The sequence below is a fragment of the Idiotropiscis lumnitzeri genome, chromosome 15, assembly GCF_059441095.1.
Source record: "Idiotropiscis lumnitzeri isolate Australia: NSW breed Sydney's pygmy pipehorse chromosome 15, RoL_Ilum_1.0, whole genome shotgun sequence".
Lineage (NCBI taxonomy): Eukaryota > Metazoa > Chordata > Actinopteri > Syngnathiformes > Syngnathidae > Idiotropiscis > Idiotropiscis lumnitzeri.
The window spans coordinates 1,956,396-1,982,587 of NC_142405.1; the positions used below are offsets into that span (position 1 = coordinate 1,956,396).

General features: G+C 43.5%; 1 protein-coding gene across 4 annotated transcripts; it reads left to right on the forward strand.

Moving 5' to 3' along the window:
- Nucleotides 1-998: 998 nt before the first annotated feature.
- On the forward strand, nucleotides 999-26,016 carry abca3b (ATP binding cassette subfamily A member 3b). 4 transcript variants are annotated; one of them, XM_088317318.1, is made up of 38 exons: nucleotides 1,723-1,862; nucleotides 2,103-2,185; nucleotides 3,613-3,859; nucleotides 5,360-5,487; nucleotides 5,842-6,007; nucleotides 7,373-7,632; nucleotides 7,733-7,849; nucleotides 7,938-8,058; nucleotides 9,789-9,962; nucleotides 10,274-10,455; nucleotides 11,203-11,349; nucleotides 11,423-11,552; nucleotides 12,014-12,168; nucleotides 12,296-12,451; nucleotides 12,531-12,741; nucleotides 13,055-13,205; nucleotides 13,293-13,391; nucleotides 14,167-14,365; nucleotides 14,450-14,756; nucleotides 14,956-15,229; nucleotides 15,339-15,543; nucleotides 15,671-15,890; nucleotides 16,069-16,227; nucleotides 16,433-16,605; nucleotides 16,803-16,937; nucleotides 17,148-17,342; nucleotides 17,437-17,624; nucleotides 18,316-18,486; nucleotides 18,571-18,767; nucleotides 18,860-18,933; nucleotides 22,428-22,590; nucleotides 22,964-23,113; nucleotides 23,396-23,556; nucleotides 23,865-24,044; nucleotides 24,167-24,308; nucleotides 24,917-25,101; nucleotides 25,255-25,396; nucleotides 25,639-26,016. In XM_088317318.1, exons 2-38 carry the CDS (start codon nucleotides 2,132-2,134, stop codon nucleotides 25,824-25,826), a joined length of 6,306 nt encoding a protein of 2,101 aa, XP_088173444.1. In that variant the 5' UTR covers nucleotides 1,723-1,862; nucleotides 2,103-2,131; the 3' UTR covers nucleotides 25,827-26,016. The 4 variants fall into 4 exon arrangements, with proteins under 4 accessions (XP_088173442.1, XP_088173444.1, XP_088173441.1 ...); XM_088317316.1 differs by lacking the exons at nucleotides 1,723-1,862; nucleotides 22,428-22,590; nucleotides 22,964-23,113; ... (4 more) ...; nucleotides 25,255-25,396; nucleotides 25,639-26,016 and adding exons at nucleotides 999-1,264; nucleotides 19,427-19,641; XM_088317315.1 differs by lacking the exons at nucleotides 22,428-22,590; nucleotides 22,964-23,113; nucleotides 23,396-23,556; ... (3 more) ...; nucleotides 25,255-25,396; nucleotides 25,639-26,016 and adding an exon at nucleotides 19,427-19,641.
- The last annotated feature ends 176 nt before the right edge of the window (nucleotides 26,017-26,192 follow it).

The following is a 26,192-nucleotide window of genomic DNA, read 5'->3' on the forward strand; positions in this document are numbered from 1 at the left end:
TTTAAAAGAATTTAATTTCCCACATTAGATGGCATTTTTTACCATACAGTACACAACTGTGATCTTGAAAGTGTTTTTCAAATAAATCATGGATTGTGATATTTGTTCTTTGGACTCAATACACTCTAGATGACAGTAACTCATAAAATGAATATTAGTCAAACGAAAATGCCACGTGGGGATCCTACCCGCCCCTGTTCAAATGGCTTTGTTTCGTGGAATAAATGTCAAAACGTCTTCCACCGTTAATTTCACCTTTAACTTGTACAACACAACGCTTACTAGAACTTCTAGACTTTATTTGGAATTAATTGAGCAGGAGCGAGTAGACTTTTTATACTCAATGTAGAAAGCATGCAGTTTGAAAAACGCAAACAACTTCAGAGGAACTGAAAATAAGCCATTTACAAAATACTACAGGACTAACAAACTTATTTTATTGTTGCTGACTAAAGTTCAGCTGTTCTAGTAGATGAGACAGAAGTCAGGTGGTTGAGTTTTTTTTTTAATTTTGTCGTTTGAAAAGACGTTTTTGATTTGATTTGGCATTTATGTCTGCTCATCCTGGACCTGTTGTCAGTTCAGTCCTAAGCATCCTGTTAGAATTTCGCTCACTTTTTTTCGTTCACCGTATGAACAAGTCAATATTTTTTGGAGCAGTTATTTATGTATTGCCAAGTTATCAAGACATAATGGACAATTTTTTAATATATTTTTTTTATTTAGGTAATTTTCAGAGTTTGTCCTTTATTACGCCAGTTACCGCTCTTGCATTTGTACTGGGTGAGTACTCTCGCCAACTTTGATGTGAAGCGACATACTGTCCAATAAATATTATACTGGTCCTCTTTTTACGACGGCGGTGACGTAATCCAAATTGCGTCGTTTACCTTGGCTACGACGCAAACAACCAATCCGTGCCCTAGGTTAGAGCGCCGAAGTCACGTGATCACGGCGCTCCACTGTACGTCACGTGGTGCGCTTTGTTGACTATTCCGCTGTAATTTGGCGATGTATCCGCGAGTTGGTCGCATCTCTAGAGCTAGTGCGCCGTCATCCCCTCGCTAGCAGCCTGGCAGGCTCGGAGGGCGAAGCCCGCTGTTGGGGGAAATGCTAATTCTATTCCTATTACCGGAGCTCCGAAATTAAGAAAGAAGAAAAATACCCACTGTGATGTTTTTATTCTTATCAAATTAAGTCGACGGGCAACGAAGGAAAAGGGACTGTGAACCTGTGAAGTTCGTCTGCCAAAAACGATACTGAGGTAATTTAACTCTTCAATCTTATAATACGCCGATAATATATGTAGGATAATGCTTTTATAGTGAAAAGACACGAGGCGGTATGTAATTCGGTAAATTTATTAACGCCGACCCTCAATTTCATCGTTTAACATTCATCAGAAAGCCTGTGGGATTGACGAGCAGGTTTGTTGTCCAATCAGAGGGCCTTAATCCGTGCTCGGCCAATCAGGGAGGACAAAGGTGACAACAAGGAAACGATTTGCGTTTCTGTTTATTTCTTCAGAATACTAATAAAGCAGATATCAATGCGCAAACAATTTAGACTATTTTTGTACTAAAGTAACTAGGGGTTGAGTTAAAAACCAAAAGAGATCATGACGGTAAATTGTATTTGTAAAAAAAAAAACAACAAGAAAACCGGTTTGTTGGTAAGTGGCGCGGGTTTTATAGTCGCAATGGGCCAATCAGGGAGGCGAAAGGCGGAGCTAGTATCAACAAGGAAATGTTCACGTCTTGAGGAATTTTTATTTCTTTGAGTGTACTGACAGTTACGAATTCGCAAACAATATAAAGGACTATTCTTAAGGGATTATGTTCAAATGAAATGGGACGATGAAGGTAAATTGTCGTCGACAACAACCTGTCTTTCATGGTTATTTTTCACATCTACCTTCAAGACTTTTACTGCATATTCGCACACTCTCACTTCTCGCTTTTTTTCATGAAACCGAATCTGACATCAACGTCCCTCGACTAACTTTGTGACTCGTTCACATTGTCTTATCAATCTTGCGTATTAATGTCGTTCCGCACGTTTTTCATGATTACATTTGGCTCATTTCATTCTTTTCTTTCAAGCCTGACAGAAATCCACTTTACTGTTGAAAATGGCAATCGCGCGGCAGTTTGGACTCTTGGTCTGGAAAAACTACCTTCACCAGGTGAGTTGGACAAATGTGCAGTCATTTGGTTTATTTTTAGGTCACCGAGGCTGCAAATTGACCCTTCACTTGACCTTCTGCTGCTTATCATATAACATTTTACAAGTTTGACATGTATCTGTTAGACGTAATACTGTAGATAATAAAAAATAAAAATAAAGGTAATGTGATGCAAAAGTGTGCACACCCTATTATAAATGGGGATGCGAGTGTGTTCAGAATGAGCCACTTACATCCAAAGTTCAAACTCATATTAAAAGCACACATCTGATGACATTTTAAGTTCATTTGTTTAACCCCAAAGAAAGTTCGGATTTTCTATTAGGCTTTCCATGACATTTTTGTAGTGAGCTTCCAAAATGCTTTTATTTAGTTTCTAATCACCTAAATAAAAGTAAAAATAAAATGTGTTGTGGGTCGCTGAAACCCAAAGTGAACTTTTTGGCCATAATTCCAAAAGGTGGCTGTGAAGGCAATTCTGAACAACTCAAGCTAACTAAACTATTGACTCGTATATAAAGAATAACATTTGTAGTGTCTACATCATGAAGATAATGCATCAAATTTACCGTGAACCTATGACCTTGGCACGTCAGACTTTTGTGCTTTTCTGAATGTTGGCTTACTGACTTTCCAGTATCAGTTCAAGTTTGCACAATGCACCCACTTTGTTTTTTAGCGCAGCAATGATTATTGCGCCAACAAATTTGATCTTGAACTCTGGTAAAGCCGTGCGAATCGCAGAACGCGTGCCTGACAGGTTCAGTTTGCAAGTCCAATTACCTCATTTGCGTACTAAAACGACATTTATTACCAGACCAATAAAATAAGAGCTGGGCTTCCCTCTTCTGTAAGCTTGCGGTAAATTGCAAGTATCACGAAAGTGATGCAGACGAAGACATCGGCATGACCGTCATATTAACAACTTTCTAAAATGAACGGAAGTTTAATACTCGTGTGTTTTATGCAAATATTTGATGTGCCCTTGAGGAAAAAAATTAAATTGATTGAAATGTGATCACATGACTGAATTAGCTTTGCACGAAGAAGTCATTGTGCGTTCCGGTCACTCAATCACAAGAACTCAATTATGTGTACCTTCAAGTAGTTTCAGGCTGTCGCCATTTGACAGGACACGACACGCTTTGGAAGGAAGCGTGGAGCTTGTCCTTTCATTTGTATCAATCAAAGGATGCCGTTTTTTTGCATTAGAAATAATAATATGCTTAAATCATGAAAAACTACACAAACTAAGATAAATTAGCGGATAAGCAAACAATTCTGGAGCAGTTGAGCCTCAAGTGATGTTTTTTCAACTTCCTCAGAAGCCTCGAATGCGGCATTTTACTTCCTCTCATTATGTCAAACCTATGACCAATAACTCATGACCAATATCCCCGTGATCTCGTTTTACGCTCCCCCACCAGAAACGTCAAATCCTGGTAACGCTGGTGGAGATCCTCTTGCCCCTGCTGTTCTCCGGCATCCTCATCGTGTTGCGTCAGAAGGTGCCTTTCAAGGACTTCCCCAACGCCACCGTTTACGAGAACTTCGCGGTCGGTGCCTTGCCCCAAAACTCCCTGAGGGGCTTGCAGTTGGCCTACGTGCCGGCCAACTCCAGCGCCGTGCGCCAGGTGGCGGAGGATGTGCGACTCAACCTGCGCATAGCCTCAGGTGGGTCGGCCGCCTTGGTCCGTATCCGCAATGCATAGCAAATTTATTTGCGTCCATTTCAGCCTTTTTGAATCCAGTTGCTTGTAGAAAGAAAAAGAAAAGGAAAGCATATGTTGAACCGGAATCTACAAGGCCGTTATTGCTTGATGCATCTTGTCTAATGAGATTATGGTAGGATGGCGTCCAATAAAAGGCAATGGGATGGTCATAAACGCTTGGCAGCCCGTGTAAATGCAGCTCATGCATAATGAACATTTTGTAATATTAACCACCTTTAGAAAATTGACGTGCATGCCCAATTTGGCTCTTCTGGCCTCGCTGTCTGTCGCTCAAGACTGGGAATACTGGTTTCTCTGGAAAGCGGGTCAGGAGAGTCAACGCGCCACGCCCTGCTCTCATTTCACACAAGGAAAGCTCCCGCGGACGCCTGCATCCTTTTTTTTTTTTTCAGCAGTGGGATTTTCCTTATGCGTGCGCGCTGACAGACAATTCGCCACAGTGTGACATGTGTGGCTGCTTGTCGTCCTGTACGCGCCGCAACGTCTCCCGAATGAATAATTAAGACGGCCTCGCCATTCCCACAGTCGACAAATAGCACATGCGCACAAGTGCACCAAAACGCCACCTCGGTTGCTCTGTGTTCCGTGGTTGAAACGCCTTCTGCTATTCAAAATGTCACAGCCATAGTTTTGAAATGTCTTGATGGTTTTGTTTTTTTCACGGCATATTGCGAAATGAGGGCTTTTGTAATCTCGCATCTGATTTTCGACGTGCCAGGACTTGCACTTTTGAGACTGTGCTGTATTTTGAGTGCAACACAACAACAATGTTAGTGCAACAATGTTGGATTTGTGAGTAGATCTTTACTAATAGTCATGCTAAGTGACATAGTCATAAAATGGTTGGCATTCATGGGCGATTTTCCCCAAAATTACTTCCAAATCCTAATAGTAGGACAAATTGAAATACATGTCTCACAGGACAGCAACAAAATATTTTTGAAATAATTCATTGAATATATTTCATAACATTAATATATCTTATCATGTATCGCCATTCAAAAGAGAATCTTTTCTTTTATGGAACAAAAAAAAGGACAGGAAATCGACATCTCGAGCAAAAGTGCATTTTCCTGAAAATGCTCAGCCTCAGTGAACCCGTCCGTCAAATAGTCCATCAAAGAGCCTTTTAGTATTTGTCTCAGGCTGAAGCATTAGAAAGCACGTTTGAACCGATGCAGCTGGGCGTCCTTTTCTGTGTGTGTGCGCGTTTCCTCACTGCTGTGTTTATTCAGAAAGTCTGACCCACGTTCAACCCCCGAGGCTTCGGTGTAAAACGCCACTGCAGTCTGAATACCTGCATGTGTGCGTGATAAGTGGAACGAAGTTACACTTGAGAAAAAGCAGTTCTGGGGCGGACAGAAATATGACCAAATACAAAAAGAACACTTGGAGCGTTTGATAAGATTAGTTTGTTGATAATAAATGTCTTCTTTTCCAGTGCGTGGCTTTGAGACAGAGCAGCACTTTGAGGACTATGTGAGGAAAAACCCTCTGTCTCGAAAACTCCTGGCCGCTGTGGTTTTTGAGGAGCCTTGTTGTCACAGTGACGAGCCTTTGCCCCTTCAGGTATACGCGCCACACTATAGGGATAATTAATCAAATAAAGCTTCACACCTAATGCTGCTTAACACTCTGAGTGCCACAGACGTGAAATTCCGTCAATCTTTTTTTTTTTTTTAAATGTCCTCAAAATTGTGGCCAAAAAGAATGCAAATGCTATCTGATGCAGTGAGTCTGCATTGTTCATGACAGTAAACCCAACAATCAACACTCCATCTGTTTGGTACCGGTTCAACTATTAGCCTTCCTGGCTTATGTAATCACCTAAACGTTTATGCCTCACAAGAGTTAGAGCTGTCCTGTTTTTTTTTAATTCCTTTTCTTAAACTTTTTATTTTTCAAACATGCTCATGCATATAGGTCAGCTACCACCTGCGCTTCACCTTCACCCCTCGCAACGCCCCGCCCAAAGAGAAGTCGGAGCTGGACCCAAACAGCGACTTGGACTGGCACACGCTCAGCCTCTACCCGCTTTTTCAGCTGCCCGGCCCAAGAGAACAATATGACAAGCATGGCGGAACACCTGGTGAGAGCTCTCTTTCTAATGGTTCTCATTATTTTCACTCTGAGCTGGTACCAGAGCTGGTTTGGAAATAAAGCAGCCGTTTGTTGCTGACACAACTGGTGCCTGAGGAGCGCCAACGCTTTACTTCTCCTGGGGGAAAGCTTTACTTTTTCCAAACTTTGTTACAGCCTTGTTTTATAATGGATTCAATCCCTGATTTTTGCTTCGATTTCAGATAAAAAAAATGCCTATAAAACAAATGTTCAAAATCCCAACTCAGGAAAAGAGTTACCTCCTTTACAAGTGAGCAAAAATATTAGGATGGACATTATTCAATGAACTTCAAGCGGAATAATTGGAGGTATCTTCAGCGTCCTCTTCAGGAGTAATGCAGACTTTTTATAACCACTCTATTTGCCCAATAACCGTAAGCTATTAAAGCCGCAAACACCTTCTCTCCTTGCAGTTTCAATTCCTGTTTGTGTCATTTCCTGTAATGGCAAAACAAAGTCAAGTTTAATTTGGATTATGATTGCAACAAAAAAAAAAGAGTTTAAGATCACGTTTACAAAGGCAATTAAATTGGAATTTTAAAAACGTTGGGGGGGTTGGGTGAAAAACAAATAGGAGATAGCTTAACTTGGTCTTCAAAAGTCAGCCGTACCTGACATCCTTCGACCGGCAGCTACCCTGCACTTAATCTCTGCAGCCTCTTGGCACAAGGGCCTGTGTTTCCATGGAAACTGTCATCCGGCGCGATTGGCGTGACCCCCGCCTTGTCGTCCCTTGGCGCTCGCGCTGTGCAGCGTGACATCTGCGATGCGTTCAGGCGCCATTCGTAGACACACTCAAGGCTTTGGAGTGGATGCGGCGTGATGAGGACAACTCGGAGGTCACATGCCAGATGCATTGTAATCCGATTACTATGAAGAGATGTGCGCCACGTGTACAAATACTATATGAGTAAACCCGCAAGTGTTCGTCTTTCTCGTCTTAACTGTTAACAAATCCAGGATGTTTTGTAAGACGTTTTGTAATCCGAGCAGGAGCTTCTCAACAGATTGTATTGTTGCCATAGTATCCCTCAAGCCGCAAGAAGTGAGACATTTCTGTCACCATGTTAAGGCAAGTTTCCAGCCCACTGAAGGTGCAAAACTACTGGTGTGAAAGTCATGAATAACAAGTGTCTACTATACAGACAAAAGTATTGGCAAGCCTGCATGCTTTTTTTCAGCCGTACTACAATAAAGTGTAATGGCACCTCCACTCCAGTAGTTGGCAGTGGCGCGCTCATTGCTGCAGATGAACACGAAAGCTTGTGACCGCCTCAAACACAAACTGTGGGAACAAAGATGCTCCCAACTTCTTCTCTTCTTCTCTTCAAAGGTTATTTCCGTGAGGGATTCCTGGCCGTGCAGCACGCCGTGGACAAAGCCATCATGCGCTCTTACAACAGAAGCGCAGCGGACTCGCTTCTGGGACAGACCCAAGTGGTCCTGTCCCGCTTTCCGTACCCGCCCTTCATATACGACGTCTTCATCCTGGCCATCCAGAACCAACTGCCCCTGCTGCTGGTGCTCAGCTTCACCTACACGTCCCTGAATATCGTCCGAGCCGTGGTGCAGGAGAAGGAAAGGAAGCTGAAGGTGAGTGTCAAGAGTGGGGGGTATTTTTTTTTTTTAATTAATTTATTGCCGAGTTAGATTTGAATCTGCAATGTTGTCTTGTCTCTTGTGCGAATCTCAGGAGTACATGAGGATGATGGGACTCAGCAACTGGCTCCACTGGACTGCTTGGTTCCTCATGTTTTTCCTGTTCCTCTCCATCTCCGTCTTTTTGGTCACTCTGCTGTTTTGCATCCAAGTGAGTGTGGAGTCCTTTTCATGTCAACTTGTGATTATTCCAATGGGTCAGTTTGTAATGACAAAAAGTCTGTGTTTTATTGTTGTAGGTTAGCCCGAATGGAGCAGTCCTGAGTTACAGCGACCCCACGCTGGTCTTCGTCTTTCTTCTGATCTTCACCGTGGCCACCATCAACTTCAGCTTCATGATCAGTGCCTTCTTTTCACGAGGTGTGTGCCTTTTTGTGTTTGATTGACGGGTTTTTATGACCTTTTCATTAGAAATTGTAGCACGGCAGCCTTGTGGTCAGCATGTCCTTTCGTCTCCTTACCTCGGTCTTTCCTATTTCCTCCGCGTTCGAGGAACATAGACGTTAGCTTCAATGAAGCCTCTTTAAATGGTCTATAGCTCACCCCTGGGGATGTGAGTGTTTATAGTTTGTGGTGTCATGTCATTGGCTGTCGAACCAATCCAGGTGTTTTGTTTTATTTTATTTTAATTTTTTATTTTTTTAGAATATCGTCCTATTATTTTTAGAAACTAATGTCACTTTTACAGAATATTACATTAATAAAACTAAATTAGTGCGTCATCAAATCCTATTTTTAGAAATAGTGGGGGAAAAAAACATTTTTTTTCTCTCCTAAGATTACATTACGACATTTTTTTTTATTGATGTTAGAGGTAAGTGTGTCTCGAGCCCCAACCTCTACTTGAAAGCCACCCGTAAATTTGTCAAACCACAATTTAATAAAGCCAGCGATGCATGGAAAAACTTGCCATGGAATAACAAAATAAGAAATAAGCGCCTTTATTTTCCTCAGAAATTGTTTGTGAATGTTGCAATGTGGCTGCGGGGCAATAAACGAAGGTAAATGCATAACATTACAGATCATCGCAATCTCCGGATACACATTTCATGTCTCACTTGCAAAGCTAATTAAAATGCTGAATAACAACTGTCCTAATTAGACTTCAGAGGGCCATCAGTGTTGCGCTCTTCCAGGTGTTTCCAGCCGACAGTCTTCTTTTATGCGAGCGGCTGCCTCGGCACGACGTCGACTCGCACAGCACTTTGCGAGCACGCTCCAAATGTCACAACCGCTAGAGCGCTTTTGATTGTTTCCTTTCATCGCAAATGGAAGCACTCGCTCTTTCATTCTGCGCTGCCGTTAATTGTCTTGCATTCAGACGTCTTCCTGTTTCGTAATTTCTCATCTCATTTTGTGTGTCGTTGGGTGCTGTCCTCGTGAAAATGTCAATTCATATCAAAAGCTTTCACAAAATGTACACAGTCAGCTTTCTGACTGAATCATGTCGCTTAGTGAAGGTCAACCTCGGGCTTATTACATGCAAACAGTAGCAGGAAAATATTCCCTCTGTTATTGTCCTTTTTTGCTGTTTGTATGTACGCCTGTGACCGAGGTCCGCCTTGGCTACACGGCACATGAAGTCATTATCATGCCGTCCACAGTCAACGTTTCATGAAATAAAACGTATATTTCGTCAGAACCTTGCGCGACACTCATAATACATAAAGAAAGTTAAAAGCAACATTTTGCTGATCTGAATTTACTAGCTAATGCGCTTCTTTTTTATTTTTTTATTGGACTGTTTCTTTGCGTTGTGCAAAGCATAAGATTGAGATGTTTTATTGCCTGCCTACCCCGAAGGGCTTCCATTCAAAATTGTTTAACATTAAAATATGACATGAGTGTCTTTCACAATTTTTTTCATGGCACAACAATCCCACTAATGTATTTCAGACCAAAATCCCCTTTTTCATCTTTTCTTCCCTTCTAGTTTATCATTTTGTTATAGTGCAGTGAAAGCACAACAAGTGGTATTAATTTTGGTTGGGAACCATAACAACAATTCATGTCGCTCTTTCCACATTTGTTTTTGTCAGACAGATTTTTTCCAGCTTTCCTCACTCTTCCCTTTTTTTTTTTCCCATCAGCCAACGTGGCAGCGGCGGCGGGCGGCTTCACGTATTTCCTGAGCTATCTGCCTTATTTGTTCCTGTCGACACGCTACGACCTGCTCAGTCATGCCCAGAAGGTGTCGGCCTGCCTTATCTCCAACGTGGCCATGGCCATGGGAGCGCAGCTACTGGGGATGTTTGAAGGCAAAGGTGGGTGCGTCTGACGGGGTTCAACGTTGGTGCTCCAAAATGAAAATGGAGAGATGGATGAGGTTAAAAAAAAAGTTCTTGAATATTGTTTGTTTTTGTGGTAAAATAAGAATAAGAAATTTATTAATAGAATATTTCATTCTTTTTTTACGCTTATTTTAAACAAGTCAAATAAAGTATCTGAATCCGTTATTTAGTCAAATAAATTCATATAAGAAATAATAATTAAAACTAACTGAATAAAAAAAAAATCCAACTGAAATAAAAACTCACTCTAATGATAATCCGTTTTTTCCCCCTCTCCTACGCAGGCACGGGCATCCAGTGGTCTAACTTGTTTGATTCTGTGACGGTGGATGATGATTTCTCGCTGGCTCAGGTGATGGGCTTGCTGCTGTTTGACGCCATACTCTACGGCCTGGTGGCCTGGTATGTCGAGGCAGTTTTTCCTGGAGAGTACGGAGTGCCGCTGCCTTCATACTTCTTCATACTGGTATGCTGTGCTCAGCTTCTCACACACACACACACAAGCCCTGATGAAACCGATTCAATACAAACCTTGTTGAAGGGAATTGTTAGCCCATAGGAGGGAGGAGAAGCAGCACTAAAACAGGCCAAAATCCAGATGTCAAGAAGTAACGCAGGGCAAGCGACTAATCGAATGCTAAATGTGGTTTCACCAAATGCACGAGTGTAGAAATGCGTCTTAAACCAAGATTGAAACATTTGTACAGATGTAGCCACTCTTAATTTCCGCAATTAGTTCATTCCAGAGTTCTGGGGCCCATATAGAACATTGTAGAACTGTGATGTTGTGTTTTTTTTTTAGCTCTCAGAGTCTTTTTGAAGCCGGGAGAACTTTTGGTAATTAAAATGCATCAATGCTACTCTCTGCAAGATGCAATCACTGTAAAATGGTATTATATTAAAAAGACAAATTATGATATAATGTTTGGGCCCATTTCGCCCACTTCAAGTTGTCACATTTGATTAAAGTCTGAACAGCATGCACAAATCATTACAGTAATGGGTGGTTTAAAAAAAAAACAAAGGCGCATAAATAATCCTTTGCAATTAAAATGAAGACATGCCGCCCCCGGGTATAGAGCGATATTGTCACATCTTGACGTCGCAAATGACTTTGCTTTATCCATAATTGATGGGATCTCAGCTAATGAGTTTTGTTCATTATTTTTAATTTGCCGCCACCTGACTACATGATCATCTTTTCCATGTGCAGCCTTCGTATTGGTGCAGCAGCCCTCGCATGGCTCTGGTGAACGAGAAAGAGGAAGAGGAGGATGCCGAAAAGGCTCTGAAAGGAGAGTTTATAGAGGAAGAGCCAAACGGAGTTGTCTCCGGGGTTAAGATAAAGCACCTTTCCAAGGCAAAAACAACACTCATCAATTTAGATTTTTAAAGAAAGCGAAATTAGATTTATTTTTCTCATTCTGTGGCAGGAGTTTAAAGTGGGCAACAAAACCCGCAAGGCCGTGCAGGATCTCACGCTGAACATGTTCGAGGGGCAGATCACGGTGCTGTTAGGACACAACGGTGCCGGCAAGACCACCACGCTGTCCATGTTGACAGGTGACCACTTAGAACATGTTTCAAGAATGTTGCATTTCAGAAATGTATGCATTGTCACAACATTACCTTATCTTATCATTATCTTAGACCGTATTGCGCTGCGCACACCACAGCGCCGCTACATTTCCGAATTTTGGGAGTAACATTTCTGTAATATGTTTAGCGGCCACAAAATGGTGGCTAAGCACTTAAAAGGGAAAAGGGAGAGTATCATAAAGCACCAATCAAGGCACAAATGTCACGCATGTAGCATGCCAGGATGGCCGAGTGGTCTAAGGCGCCGCGTTCAGGACCCAGTCTCCCCAGGAGGCCTGGGTTCGAATCTCGAATTTCCCCATTGTGGGACTAATAAAGGCAATATTATATTATTATGCACACCACGATTAACCATGTTCCATAAATGATTGCGGAAATTAAATGACACATTTTCCAGTCAAGTGATGCAAATAAACTCTTCACAGGATTGTTCCCCCCAACCAGCGGAAGGGCCTACATCAACGGATACGACATCTGCCAGGACATGGCTCTGATCCGACGCAGCCTCGGACTCTGTCCCCAGCACGACGTTCTGTTCGATAATCTGACCGTGAGAGAGCATCTGCTTTTCTATGCACAGGTACTCGCACTCCTACTCATGAACACTGTGACACACACACTCACACACACTCGCTAAAATGAGCAAGACGCAAACTGTTTTTGAACCCTCGGTCTAAAAGATAGAATGAATGTGCCTTGTGATTCAGCTGAAAGGCTTCTCCAAAGACAAGATTCCAGAGGAGGTGGACAGAATAATCTGCATCCTGCACCTTGAAGACAAGCGACACGCTCGCTCCAAGACGCTGTCAGGCGGCATGAAGAGAAAACTCTCCATTGGCATCGCCCTCATTGGCGACTCCAAGGTTAGGAATCACTCGTGTTTTTTTTGTTTTTTTTTTCCATCCCATTCGTCAAATTTGAATTGTACTTTTTGCGATCCAGGTGGTGATGTTGGATGAGCCCACGTCCGGTATGGACCCGTCGGCCCGACGTGCCACGTGGGATCTTCTGCAGGGCGAGAAGAGCGAGCGCACCATCCTGCTCACCACGCACTTCATGGATGAGGCCGACCTGCTCGGCGACCGCATCGCCATCATGGCCGGGGGGGAGCTGCAGTGCTGCGGGTCGCCGCTTTTCCTCAAGAACAAATACGGTGAGAGGACCACACAAACAACAAAATAATGACATACCATAAAAAAATGTCCATAGCAAAGAGCAGTTTAAGACCCATCTAGTGGTGATTGGTGTTATTTCATCTTAAAACTACAATTGACCCCTGAATGTTTTTTTTGAATATTTTTTTTTTTAACAATTTGGATTTTGCCTTTTTTGTAACCATTTTAAGCTGTTATTTGTTGGCAGTAATATAAATCTAACTTTCAAATGCTTCCATGAAGGGCTGTACATTGCTCCTACTGGTTATCACGTTTGCATTTAATTAAATACAGTATTTCTGTGCTCTACAGGTGCCGGCTACCACATGGTCATAGTCAAAGAGGCCAACTGCAGCGTGTCTGAGATCACCCGCCTCGTTCACCTGTACGTTCCGAACGCCACACTGGAGAGCAGCGCAGGGGCCGAGCTGTCCTACATCCTCCCGAAGGAAAGCACCAGCAGGTTGGTTATGCAGTTCCTATTTAGATGTCCGAATGTCACGACAATCTAACAGTGTGTGTCTCCTTTTTTTTTTTAATTTTCTCTCAGGTTTGAGCTGCTGTTTGCCGAGCTGGAGATGAACAGAGAGGAGTTGGGCATCGCTAGCTACGGAGCATCTGTCACTACAATGGAGGAGGTCTTCCTCAGGTCGGAATTACTGTCACAAAGAAATTTTGAATTGCGTGTAGCAGTGGTCGCAAATGTTTTTTTTAAAAGTGAGCGACACTTGGGAGAATCTGATACTGGCCCAAACGTTAGCTACTCCCAAAAATGACAAAACAGGAACTATTCCAGGAAGGTTTGCGCTTGTCATCATTTTCCTCCTCATTTTGCTTCACTCTGCCTCCCACGTAATGTGTGTGTGTGTGTGTGTGTGTGTGCGCGTGTGTATCTATGACAACAAGTTCTAATGTCAGCTCTACGGTTGCGTGCTGCTTCGGCGAGCACCACGTAACATTCTAATTGGTTCTGCTGCCAATGTTTTCCCGCCCTGGCCTTATTATCCACAAGTCCAGCTAGGAAAGCCTCAGTGGCTGTCCACGCTTGTTTAAACGGCCAATGTCAAACGTGACCATCTGTTTTGCTCCTTCAGGGAGAAAATAATAAGAACGGGAGGGTGCTTTGACTTTGTTATTGTGGCTTTGTTAGCTGAGATGTGTCTATACAGCTCGTCATTTGAGGTCCAAAATGAATCCACCTGCTGTGGCAGGATTTTCTCTCAAACTGTAGATTGTATATTTGTTTTCTTATAAAAGATTGATGATTAGTGGGAGGTTGCCTAGTGATGGCCAAAATCTATCCAGCTGTCAACTCAACTTTAGTTCTCTAGCGCTCTCTCGATTGCTTCATCGCTTTATTTCTATTCCTCTATTGCTCTAAAATGACGCGAGTCGTATCGACAGCTTGTGCTTTTTGTGTTCAGAGTTGGCAAGTTAGTGGATTCCAGTTTGGACATCCAGGCAATCCAACTGCCCGCCCTGCAGTACCAGCACGAAAGACGCTCGCACGACTGGACGACGGACGACGCCAGCAGCATCAGCGGCATGACCGACATCACCGACTTCACAGACAGCGGGACGCTCATCTCCGAGGACTGCTCCAACATCAAACTGAACACGGGGGTGAGATGAAATAAAGCAAAGTATTTCGGTGGAGACTTTTCAATGAAATCCTTTTTTTTCCCCCACCGCCTCCTCCTCCCTCAGGCAAGACTTTACCTGCAGCAGTTTTACGCCATGTTCCTGAAGAGGGCGCTGTACAGCTGGAGAAACTGGAAGGTGATGGTGGCCCAGTTTCTGGTCCCGTTGGTGTTCACCGTGGTGGCGCTCATGGTGGCGCGCACCCTCCCCAACCACAAGAACGCCCCTCAGCTGGGACTGGAGCTGCGTCGTTACGGCCACACCCGGGTTCCCGTCGCTCTGCCGACGGAGGCGGGCGCCTTGGCCACCAGCCTGGTCAACTTTTACAGCTCGCAGCTCCTCGCGCAGCACGGCCAGATCGTTGACATCGCGGGTACGCTTTGGGAAAACCACGCGAGCGGTTCTTTGCTAAACAGAGTACCAGGATTGAGAGTAGAATGGAACGATTATGGAAAATAATCGAATGTGATTAAATATGTTGATTTTTTTTGCAAGGCCCACTTCCCTATTTTACAAAAACAAGCAAGTTCATCATGGAAGTAACTTGCTGACATCCCTTCCTATTTTCTCAGACTTTACAGATTACGTCCTGACCCAAGCGACGGAAGAGGGAGGCGTCTTTAACGAGCGCTGCGTGGTGGGCGCCGCTTTCCACGGCAGCGGCAAGCAATTTGTCCAGGCGACGGCGTACTTCAACAACGAGGGCTACCACACGCCCGCCACGGCTCTCATGATGATGGACAACGCTCTGTTCCGATTCCTCGCCGGGCCCAACGCTTCCATCCACACGGCAAACTACCCGATGCCGCGCAACCTGTCCGAGGTCGCCCAGAGCCAGCTCACGCTGTATGCAAATTAGGTTTGGGGGGGGGGGGCTTATACTTGGTCCTGAAATTAATTTGATTCATTTTGAGTTTCCTTCCTTCCTGCTAATCGTTGCTTTCTCTTTCCGAAGAGGGAAGACGGGCTTCATCATCGCCATCAACCTGATGTACGGGATGGCCTCGCTGTCCAGCACCTTTGCGCTGCTGCTCGTCACCGAGTCGGCCATCAAGTCCAAGCACGTGCAGAAGGTCAGCGGCGTCTACCTGTCCAACTTTTGGTTCTCGGCGCTGCTATGGGACCTGGTCAACTTCCTGTTGCCGTGCCTCCTCATGTTGGTTAGTAATTTTATTTATTTATTTTTTTTTTTTCCTCATCTTCGCGGTTCACTATTGTATACTAATACTTCTGAACGTGTTCCGACTCGCCACTACTGTTGTGATGTCACCGCCGTTTTTCTGGCAGGCAGTGTTCCAGGCCTTCAGCGTGGACGCCTTCGTCTTGGACAACCGCCTGGTGGACGTGCTGCTGATGCTCCTGCTGTACGGCTGGGCCGTGGTGCCGCTCATGTACCTGCTTAGCTTCCTCTTCTCCTCCGCCGCCACGGCTTACACGCGCCTCACCATCTTCAACATGATCTCCGGCACCGCCACCTTCCTGGCCGTCACCATCATGTCCATCCCAGGTGAGCGAGCAGGCGACCGTGTTGGAAGGTCCAGAACAGACATTTCTTTTCCTCAGGTCCGCAATTCAATAATAAACACAAATTCCATAACTGAAATTACTGCTTGTAAATGATGCACAGTGTCGATTATTCTAAAATGTGTCGTCGTGAGCGGAAAACGAATTTCCTTTTTCCGCAGAGTTGAACCTGCAGAACATGTCCCGCTTACTGGACAAGGTGTTCCTGATCTTCCCAAACTATTGTCTGGGAATGTCCTTCTCTCAGTTCTACCAGAACTACGAATTCATCTCATTTTGCACATCCAGCCCAATCACTCAGGCCATCTGCAAGTACTTAAGTAAGTTATTGAAAAAAAAAAACATTTGAGTACAGCATGCGCTCTGTCATTGCGCCAAACACGATAATCATGAATGAAATCAGTTGAAATGATGACTTTGCATTTTAGTGACTGTCGTCAGACAAATATCTTTATTTATTTTTTTATGACCAAACTATATTTCTCATGTGAACTCATCTCGGCCTGCCATTTCTCTCTTGTTAAGATATCAAGTACCAAGCCAACTACTTTTCCATGTCCGAGCCCGGCGTGGGCCGCTTCCTGGTGGCCTTCTTTCTACAAGGCGTCATCTTCATCGTTCTGCTGTTCGTTATCGAGCTGCAGTGTGTCCGCTCTCTCCGACGACTCCTCTCCTCCATCTTCCTGAGGCGAAAACAGGTTGCTGTTGAAACGCTGCCCAAAGCACTTTTCTTTTTTAGGTCATGCACTTTTAGTAAACCCCTGCCATCTACAGGTTAGCTGCGAATAGCAAAAATGTGCCCCGCTGTTGTTTTTCTAGCTTCTTTTGTAGTTGAATGCTCATGGGGGTTTGTGAATTGGCAAAGGTTCACTGTCATTCCTCTTTTGTGTGTCAGTTGTCGTTTATAGATGATTCAGCACTGTTTCCAGAAGACCGAGACGTAGGAGATGAGAGGAAGCGGGTTCTCGAGTGCCAGCCCATGGTGGAGTCCATGGTCGGGAGCCCGCTTATTCTGCATGAGCTCAGCAAGGTGTGCGAAATAATAATAATAATAATAATTTTAGGAAGTTTGGGTTCAAACCATTGATATTTAAATCGCATCAAATAAAAGCTGGAAGTGTCAACTTTTTTGGGGGGATATTCATCCTTTTGCTTGAAATCCCACGTCTTTAGTATGCAACGGGTTGCTGTTCCAATACTTTTTGAGCGGACTATGTATTTTTTTGGTCTTCCTCCTCAGGTTTACACCAACGGCCAGCCTCTTCTTGCTGTGGACCGCTTGTCGTTGGCCGTGGCTAAAGGAGAGTGTTTTGGGCTGCTGGGCTTCAACGGCGCAGGGAAGACCACCACGTTCAAAATGCTGACCGGCGATGAGGTTGTGACCTCCGGGGACGCCTACATTGACGGATACAGCATCCTGAGGGACATAAAGAAGGTTTATACATTCAGAATACATTTGTGGGACAATGCATGCCAGTTTCTTGCAGTCACCATCGGTTAAGCCAAAGCATTTTTTCCTCATTTCGTAGGTGCAACAGCGCATCGGATATTGTCCTCAGTTTGATGCCGTGTTGGACCATATGACCGGCAGAGAAACCCTGAGCATGTACGCCAGGCTCAGAGGAATCCCCGAAAAGTACGTGTCGGGCTGCGTGGACAACGTGCTGAGGTCTCTGCTGTTGGAGCCGCATGCTGATAAACTGGTGCGCAGCTACAGGTGAGCCAAAATGTCAATCTTGTTCTTTACAATTCAAAGTCTGATCTACGGCTGGGCGAGGTGGCCTTAAAATAAAGTTTTTTTTTGTCAAAAGTCTGATTTCTGATTTGAGGCGTTTTTTTTTTTTCTCTACTCTCCTTGAAAAAAAATCGCATGACCATGATCTTATTGAAAGAAGACTATCTGAAACTGAAAAATGTAGCTCGTAACACAATGCAAAAGAATAAATAAAAATGTTGTTGAGAAAATGCGCTCCAAAAACAAATTCAAACAAAGCTCCAGAACTCCGTGCGCTTTTCTCATCCGGGGCAAAACGGCAGGTGCTTGAGCACCCAGAAAGTTATGTCTGTGCACGTGCCTGGTCAAGGCACCCGCTGCAAAAATATTTGTGGCTCGAAAACAAATACCTGCGAGTAAAGGTTTTCCATGTCAATAAGTGACTACTTTAGCAACATTATTTTGCCAATGGTCACACGATTAACCCTGTGATTGCATTCCAGAGCGCTACCATGTGAAAAAAAAAAGACAAATATGCCAGCAAGGACGTATTTAGAATTACAGAAAAAAAATGGTCCTGAATAAACTCAAATTAATCTCCGCAATCAATTAATCGCCCAGCCTCGTTTGGCCACATTTAAAAAAGCAAATGTGGCTCTTACCAATGTGTGTTCTGGCCGCTTTGCAAACATAGCGGTGGCAACAAGCGGAAGCTGAGCGCCGGCATGGCTCTTATTGGTGGACCTCCCGTCATCTTCCTGGATGAGCCCTCCACCGGGATGGATCCGGTGGCCAGGAGGCTGCTGTGGGACGCTGTGACGCGCACACGCGAGTCCGGCAAGGCCATCATCATCACTTCGCATAGGTGAGAAATCTCGTGGATAATCTACAAAAAATTGCAGCGTTAAACAGCTGTCATGAGTCTGACTCAACTCGCTTCCTCCCTCAGTATGGAGGAATGCGAAGCGCTGTGCACCAGACTGGCCGTGATGGTCAACGGGCAGTTCAAGTGCCTCGGGAGTCCGCAGCACCTCAAGAGCAAGTTCGGTAGCGGCTACACGCTGCTGGCTAAAGTGCACGTGGAGGCTGATTTGGAGGAGAGCGACCTGAAGCTTTTTAAAGACTTCATTGAAAGCACCTTCCCAGGTCAGACCAGCCGTGAAAAGAAAATGACTTGATCTGAATTTCCGAAAAGGAATGGCTTCACAGATTCAGACGTGCTTCATCTTCTCTTCCAGGAAGTCAAATGAAGGATGAACACCAGGGCATGGTCCACTATCACTTGACAGACAAGACGCTAACCTGGGCTCAGGTATTGTGAACGATGAATTGTACGCTTGAGCTTGGGTTGGAGAACCCGAAATTGAAGAGTGCAACCTATAGAGTGCGCGTGTGCGCGCATGTGCCTGCACTCTATAAAATGTTACTTCTTAAAAACATAGTCAGAACATAATGAAAGAATTCAACTTTTTTTGGGCTTCTATTCAATGCAAGATGTGTGACGTCACAGCTCCTCAGTAAGATGCGGCGATATTCGTCATTTTCCCCCTCAGACGCACAAATGTGCCTGCGTACTGTTATAATATCTGTCTACAACTGTTGCTCCACCATTTGTGTTGAATAATCCGTTTCCTGAAGGGTTATAACACCACAACTTTAAAGCTAATTTTGTCTCCTTGGCGTTTTGCATTCTGTTCATGGACTTTCATAAGCTATGGTTTGGTTGACGGCAGGGACAGCGCTGCTTCAGAAATGTTTTGTTTTGTTTTTTTTTAAACCTCACACCCTGTGTGTTCCTTCCGAAGGTGTTTGGCACATTGGAGACAGCCAAAGAGAAGTACTGCATCGAAGACTACTGCGTGAGCCAGATCTCCCTGGAGCAGGTCTTTCTCAGCTTCGCTCAATTCCAACACTGCATCGAAGGCAGGAGGAAGTAAGGCCCGTCCGTAACGACGCCCATTCGACACCCGTCCAGCACCCATCTGTCCTTTGCCCTTCTTTGTGTGTGTGTGTGTGTGTGTGCGCGCGCATGTGTGCGTGTGTGAGTGAATGACTAGTCTACATGGACTTGGCACAAGCAGTCTGTCATTGTGTCACACTAGTGTTGCGTAACAGACTTGGAGCGGTTTGTTTATTCACCGTTACCCCTTTTATTATCTTTTTAGTAAATTCAAAGGCAATGATGTCCTGCACTGCTGCAGAGTTGCGTCCAACTGTATGTGTGTGTATTATTTAAAACATTATTTTAGGATCATGTTTCGAAGGACTTTAAGGAAAAAAAAAGAACCAATGTTTGATATGTTAATGATTGTTGCACACCTCAAAGCCTTATCTAACCAATGAGGGTTAAGTTTTGGTTTGTTTTTATTGCCTTTGTTCAAGCTCAAGCCTCTAAACGTTGCCAGGTGCAAAATCATGTGATGTGTTCATAGTACAAAAAAAAAAAGTCAGAGGGCAGAGCATAAAAAATTGTTGTTGCATGCATATGAGTTGATTGGCAGAGAGAATGATATTCTAAAAAAAAAAAGTCAAGAAAAGAAGGAAGTTTTCTCGTTAACATCGGGTCCTGTACGGTGGAACCTGCAACGTGGAACGCCCTTAAACAAAATAGGCAAAAATGCTTTAGTGGTTCAAACCAAAAAAAATGCATCTGAGTATATTGAATGTGTAATCTCAAAACACTGCTTTTTTTTTTAATTGCAGCGCACTGGTGCTAATTGGTTTTGGTGTAAGGCTGAGAATCGCAATTTGTATTTGTTTAATGATTTTTTTATTATTTTTTTTTTTTACAATGGTGCCCGTTAAAGAGTTTGAGCGTTCCAATTTCATGCTTTAATCTGACAGGTACGCGCTCGTGCGTGTTTTGGCCACCAGGCGGCAGTATAGCATACGGGCATACTACACACAATGTGGAGTTGATGATTAAACACAAACTGCGGTAATATTAATCATCCTGTCTGTGTGTGTTGCTACCACACTTGTTTGAAAATTGTTTAAAGGTTTGTGATTACTGCAATATTGATTTTAGTTTAATTAGCTTGTCTTTTATGTCCCCCATTATGTTGTAGCTTTTAAGGTAGCTGACTTTCATTGGTGAAGATTGACAGTAAACTTAACTGGGAGTGTCAACAAACCTTTTGGGGAAAAATTGGGGACAAAAGGTACTTGAATTTTATTTAGAGGAACAAACTGGTGTCCGTCCACTTTGCAGGTTCCATTCTATACTTCTCAATGTGTGCTCCTTTTAAACATGACAGCTGTAGCACCAAAATAAAAGAAACCCATCAAGCTGTTAGTGTGCATGTGAGGATTAGATCGTATATACTGAAATGTAGATCACACTTTTAAATCAATGTCTGATAGGCTCCAATAGAGAGAGTTTCTCGAGAGTTCATGTGCAAGTTGCAAATGCCTCGCGTTTCGTGTAAAGCTGTTTTATTTTTTCCACTTAAAACGCCTTTTCGCTAATGGGGATGTTTTTAAATCCTCTTTTAATCAGCATTCAGAGCCTATTCCTACGAAGCGTTCTTTGCACTACTAAATAGATGTATGTATTCCTAATCCATAGGAATTTGTTACAGTAGTAATCTCTCTGTCTTTATTGCCGATCTACAATATCAGCCGTGGTGTGTGATTGCGCGGCAGATATGAGAGGAATGTATTTACCAAGCAAAAACAAATGTTGGCAGCATGAGACGCTTTTGCCCTGACATTCCACAAAGATTATTTAACCTGTCATTTGTTTTCTTCACACTGATGATTTTTTTCTTTAATTGTATTTTGCACACATCATAGCTTCGATGCACGACTTGAATCAAAAGTGCATATGAGTCGGGCGCAGAAAAAGGAAAGTCGGGGATAGCACCGCTGATGGTGAGAGATGCTGTATGATATTTAATAAGGGAATATTGACATCATTGTACGTGTGGAGCTCATCCTGTTGACTGTAGATGTATGTACTGTCATCTTCCTTTTTACATTAAACAACGCCCCTCTGCAAATAGGAGCAAACGCGCTGTTCTTTTCTGTCCAGCGCATTTTTGGGGGGGTGGAACGAAAACCGGTTGCATCAAAACATCGGTTTTGATTTCAAAGAATGGATTGCAACCAATCGAGTGCGTCTGGTTAGTTCGTTAGTCTGGAGTCCTGCAGGGAACGCTTTTATTTTATTATTAAATGGTTGTTACTTGCTAATTTTATGACTGCAGTTTATGATCTAGCTAGGGACACATGCATTCTTCTTCTTATGCTCACTGTTGTTGCCAATGGTGATGTTATAATTAATTCGTTATTGTTACGTAACGTTGGTAGTTAAGCTGCCGTGATTTTCAATCTGCTAAATTCAAATGGTTAACCTCTTTGCACTTTGCCGTACCAGTCGTCCGTCTGTAAATGTTCACAACTGTGCAAAGGCTCCTCTTCTGCCAAAGTGGGCGAGGCTAGGCTGTGAGAGCTCTTCAAATAAAGACGGCACAACAGCCCCTCGAGCGTCACAAACATCCGAGTCCGCCCCGCAGGCAGCATGTCAGCTTTGGAAGACTCTTCGGCCGCTTTGCTTTCGTCCAGCGCCACGCCGCTGCTGGCGTGCGTCGCTGCTCTGTTCCTCATTGCTTTCACCTCCAGACGCTTCAGCTCCCAGCAGGGCGCCCGGAAGGAGCCTCCGGGGCCGAGGCCTATTCCGCTGTTTGGCAACCTGTTGCAATTAAATCTCAAGTGGCTCGACAACAGCCTGTTGCAGGTAAATGTGCAACTTTTTTTCCTCGCTCAGATGTCACGTTTAATTAACTCATTCTCTTCTTTTTGAAGCTTTCAAAAATTTACGGTTCGGTCTTCACTGTCCACATGGGCCCCGACAAAGTGGTGGTGCTGGCTGGATATAAGGCGGTCAAAGAGGCTCTGGTCGGCCACGCCGTGGAGTTTGGAGAGCGCTGTATCCAACCCATAACCTACGATAACAGTCAGGGTCACGGTAGGAAAAGTCGTTTCACTGCATTTATTTTTTGCGCATTTTATTCCTTATTCTCAAAGTGTGGTGCACGCACACTCCCTCTACTGGTATGTGAAAGAATTGCTGCCTATTTAAGAGTTAGTTCATTTGTATTTAACTTTTAAGTTCAATTGGTGTAATTTTTCATTGCCTGAAATCACTCAGGACAGTACAAAATTATTGTCAGTGAATATATTTTATTAAAAAAAAAGCTTGTTTTAAAGTTTGTCCACACTTATATTGCTGGTGCTTGTGGGCGGGAAAAAGCCGTGCATCTTGTCATGTTTGTGAGCTAAAGTGAAAAAAATCTGTGAAATGACTTTTTTCACCTGTATAAAAGAAAAATCTTTGACAGGCATTATTTTTGCCAATGGGGATTCGTGGAAAGAACTGCGGCGTTTTGCCCTCAGCACTCTGCGAGACTTTGGCATGGGCAAAAGACTTACGCAGGACAAAGTTGTGGAGGAGTGCAGCCATCTCATTCCCAGTTTTGAGAGTCATAAAGGTGAGCAACCCGCTTTGTGGCCTTGTCATTTTATGATGACCTCTGTTCTAGTTTATCGTTTATTGCTTTATATCAGGCACTTGGATGACATAATAATTTGTGTCAGCACATTAGAATTGATTTGAAGTACAGCACATTGCCTTAATGCAGTTGAACATGCCCGGAAGTGGTTCCATTTGGAATTCCTGATCAAGGGCAAGATCAGGCAGGCACATTTTGATTCATTGTGTGTATTTATTTTTAAATGTATGCAACTTGGAAGTCATCCCGCGTTTCCTTCAGGGCAACCTTTTGATACGACATCTCCCCTGTGTTGGGCGACATCCAACATCATTTGCTCCATCGTGTACGGGAACAGATTCGAATACACCGATCCTCGCTTCACGTCCATGGTGAAACGAAACAATGAGTCCATTCGCACTTTTGCTTCCTTGCAGGCGCAGGTGAGCCCCATTTGTGCATTTTTTTTTCTTCTGTCTTGATAACGCTAAGACGGATTGTCATTTTTTGGCCAGGGGCCACATTCAACCAAATTTGATCTCATGTGATCATAAAGAATTTTTTTTTTTACGTATTATAATTACAAATACATTCTGAAAATATTCACTATATTTTTGAAAATCTTGCCCAAACAAAAAAACGAGTGCAATTTCAATAATACGACATTTTCACTCACACGTGCAATTTACAAATCACTTTCCGTCCTGTTGGGAATCACCGCTGTAAAATCCCCACTTTGCTTGTGTGGCAGCTCTACAACATGTTCCCCCGTTTGTTCGGTTGGGTCGAACCCCGGCGGAGGATTCTCAGCAACCGCGACAAGAACATGAAGGAAGTGCAAGAGCTTCTGCGCCAAAGGAAGGAGAAACTCGACCCCGAAATGTGCACGGGGCTCGTCGACTGCTTCTTCGTTCGCAAGCAAAAAGAAGAGGTTTGGGATGCGCCTGTCACTTTGGGGGGGAGGTCTTCGCTTTACGGCGGACAAACCTTTGATGCCGCAGTCTTGTATTGCTGAGCGGTCTGTGTTTTAAACATGTTTCCTACTTGGTGTAGGACGAGCGTGTTGAGCAGAGCCACTTCAACGAGGAAAACATGAAATTCGTGGTGGCCAACCTGTTTGCTGCGGGCACCGACACCACCGCCACCACGCTGCGATGGGGCTTGCTGCTCATGGCCAAATATCCCAAAATACAAGGTAGGCAGCACCGAGGAGGAGTGCTTTGTGTGTTTGCCTTACGATAGGCTCGAGCTTCCAAACTGCGCTTGTCTGGGTTTTCTCCACTTTTTGAAATGGAAAGATGGACCAGATTATTTGTAGATAAGGTAGGTGGGAAGGGGGGGTATTTTGTTTTTCTCTCATTTTTAAATTTTGTATTGAAAAATTATTTCATTCATTCTAATGATATTGTATTTATTTTTATATATACGTGAACTAATTTAATCCTAAGAAAAATCATTCATTCACTTTTGTTTTAATTTGGTCGAATTAAATGTAATTATTGAAGTAGTTAAATGTATAGGATTTTTTTTTCTAAATATAAAAATGTACATTTTTCAATTTATTTTGAAGAAATTGTATGATGAACAATTATTTAATGGAATGGTGAAAATGGATGAGTGTAATTTTATCATTTCTAATTTATTAAATTACAACCAAATAATACAATGAATTCTAGTCCAAATGTACAGTATAAGTGTAATAGATTACAAATGACTTCAGTTATTTTTTCATTATAATTCATGAAATGTAACTCAACTTAAGTACCCGATTTAAATGTGTTAGATGTCTTTTTCTTTTTCTAGAGCGCGTCCACCAGGAGATGATTGGCGTGGTCGGAAGCCGCCCGGTTGACGTGGACGACCGCAAAAACCTTCCGTACACCAACGCCGTCATCCACGAGGTTCAGAGATTCGCCAACATCACCCCCATGGCCATTTTGCACCAAACCACCCAGGACGTCACCTTCCAGGGCTACTTCATCAAAAAGGTCACTTGCTCTCCGCTTGTTTTCATGACTGCCTTCAAGGGACCAATATTAGCCCTTTTGATTCGAGTTCTCAGAATTTGATTCTGCAAAATATCCGAATCAGCGTTCGCACGGATGCGCACTGAGCTCATTTGGTCTTTCCGTCCCAAACAGGGCACCATGGTGATTCCTCTGCTTACGTCTGTCCTCTACGATAAAAATGAATGGGAGACGCCCAACATTTTCAACCCTTCCCACTTCCTGGACAAAGAGGGTCACTTCATCAAGAAGGATGCCTTTTTACCCTTCTCTGCAGGTACGACCAGTCCCAACCGGTGTTCTTTTTTTAGCCGCCAATTTAGTTTTTAGGATGAAAATTAATTTTGGTCACAGTCGTCTCTCGCTTTGTCTGTGCAGTTTTAGTCAATGAACACTCAAAATGCTTTTTGGCGTCTATTACCGTCAATGGCAGTGAAAGAGTTAAAAAATTGAATTTCTCTTGACAACATAAATACAAGAATGCCTTCAAATAATTTTTTCGATTGTGTAATGTTGCAGGTCGCAGGGTTTGTGTGGGCGAAGGCCTGGCCCGCATGGAACTTTTCCTCTTCTTCACGTCTCTCATCCACTACTTCCGCTTCACTCCTGCGCCTGGAATTTCCGAGGACGAGCTGGATTTGACGCCTTCTGTGGGCTTCACCCTCAATCCGATGCCTCACCAGCTGTGTGCCGTCAAACGCCAGTGACGCCACAAATGATGTTCACATTGGTCACTGGATGCAAGTTATTGCATGTACCGCTTTGGAATTACTCACCGAAATGAGGAATAGTGTCTCACGTCTTATGGATTGTTGACTGAATACTTGATGGAATTTGTCATTCATTTATGCATCATGCGTTTGAAATGCATATCATAAATAAAAGGCAAAGAAATCATTTCATTGTTTTATTCTCCTTCAGAAAATATTGAAAGCACTTTTGGTGGAACTTTACACAGACAGCAATTGGAGAAAATAAAGAAAAAAGGGGTGAATTTTTAATTCCTTTTTTTTTTTTTTATAGCCCAAAAACGTCATTTTGGGCTGCATGGAGATGAAAATAGGTCATAAAAA

Excerpts from the sequence above, each read along its gene's own strand:
- abca3b (XM_088317318.1), top strand. The coding sequence starts at position 2,132 with ATGGCAATCGCGCGGCAGTTTGGACTCTTGGTCTGGAAAAACTACCTT. Across the intron at positions 6,008-7,372 it reads CAAGCATGGCGGAACACCTG|GTTATTTCCGTGAGGGATTC; the intron begins GTGAGAGCTCTC and ends TTCTCTTCAAAG. Across the intron at positions 18,487-18,570 it reads ATCATCATCACTTCGCATAG|TATGGAGGAATGCGAAGCGC; the intron begins GTGAGAAATCTC and ends TTCCTCCCTCAG.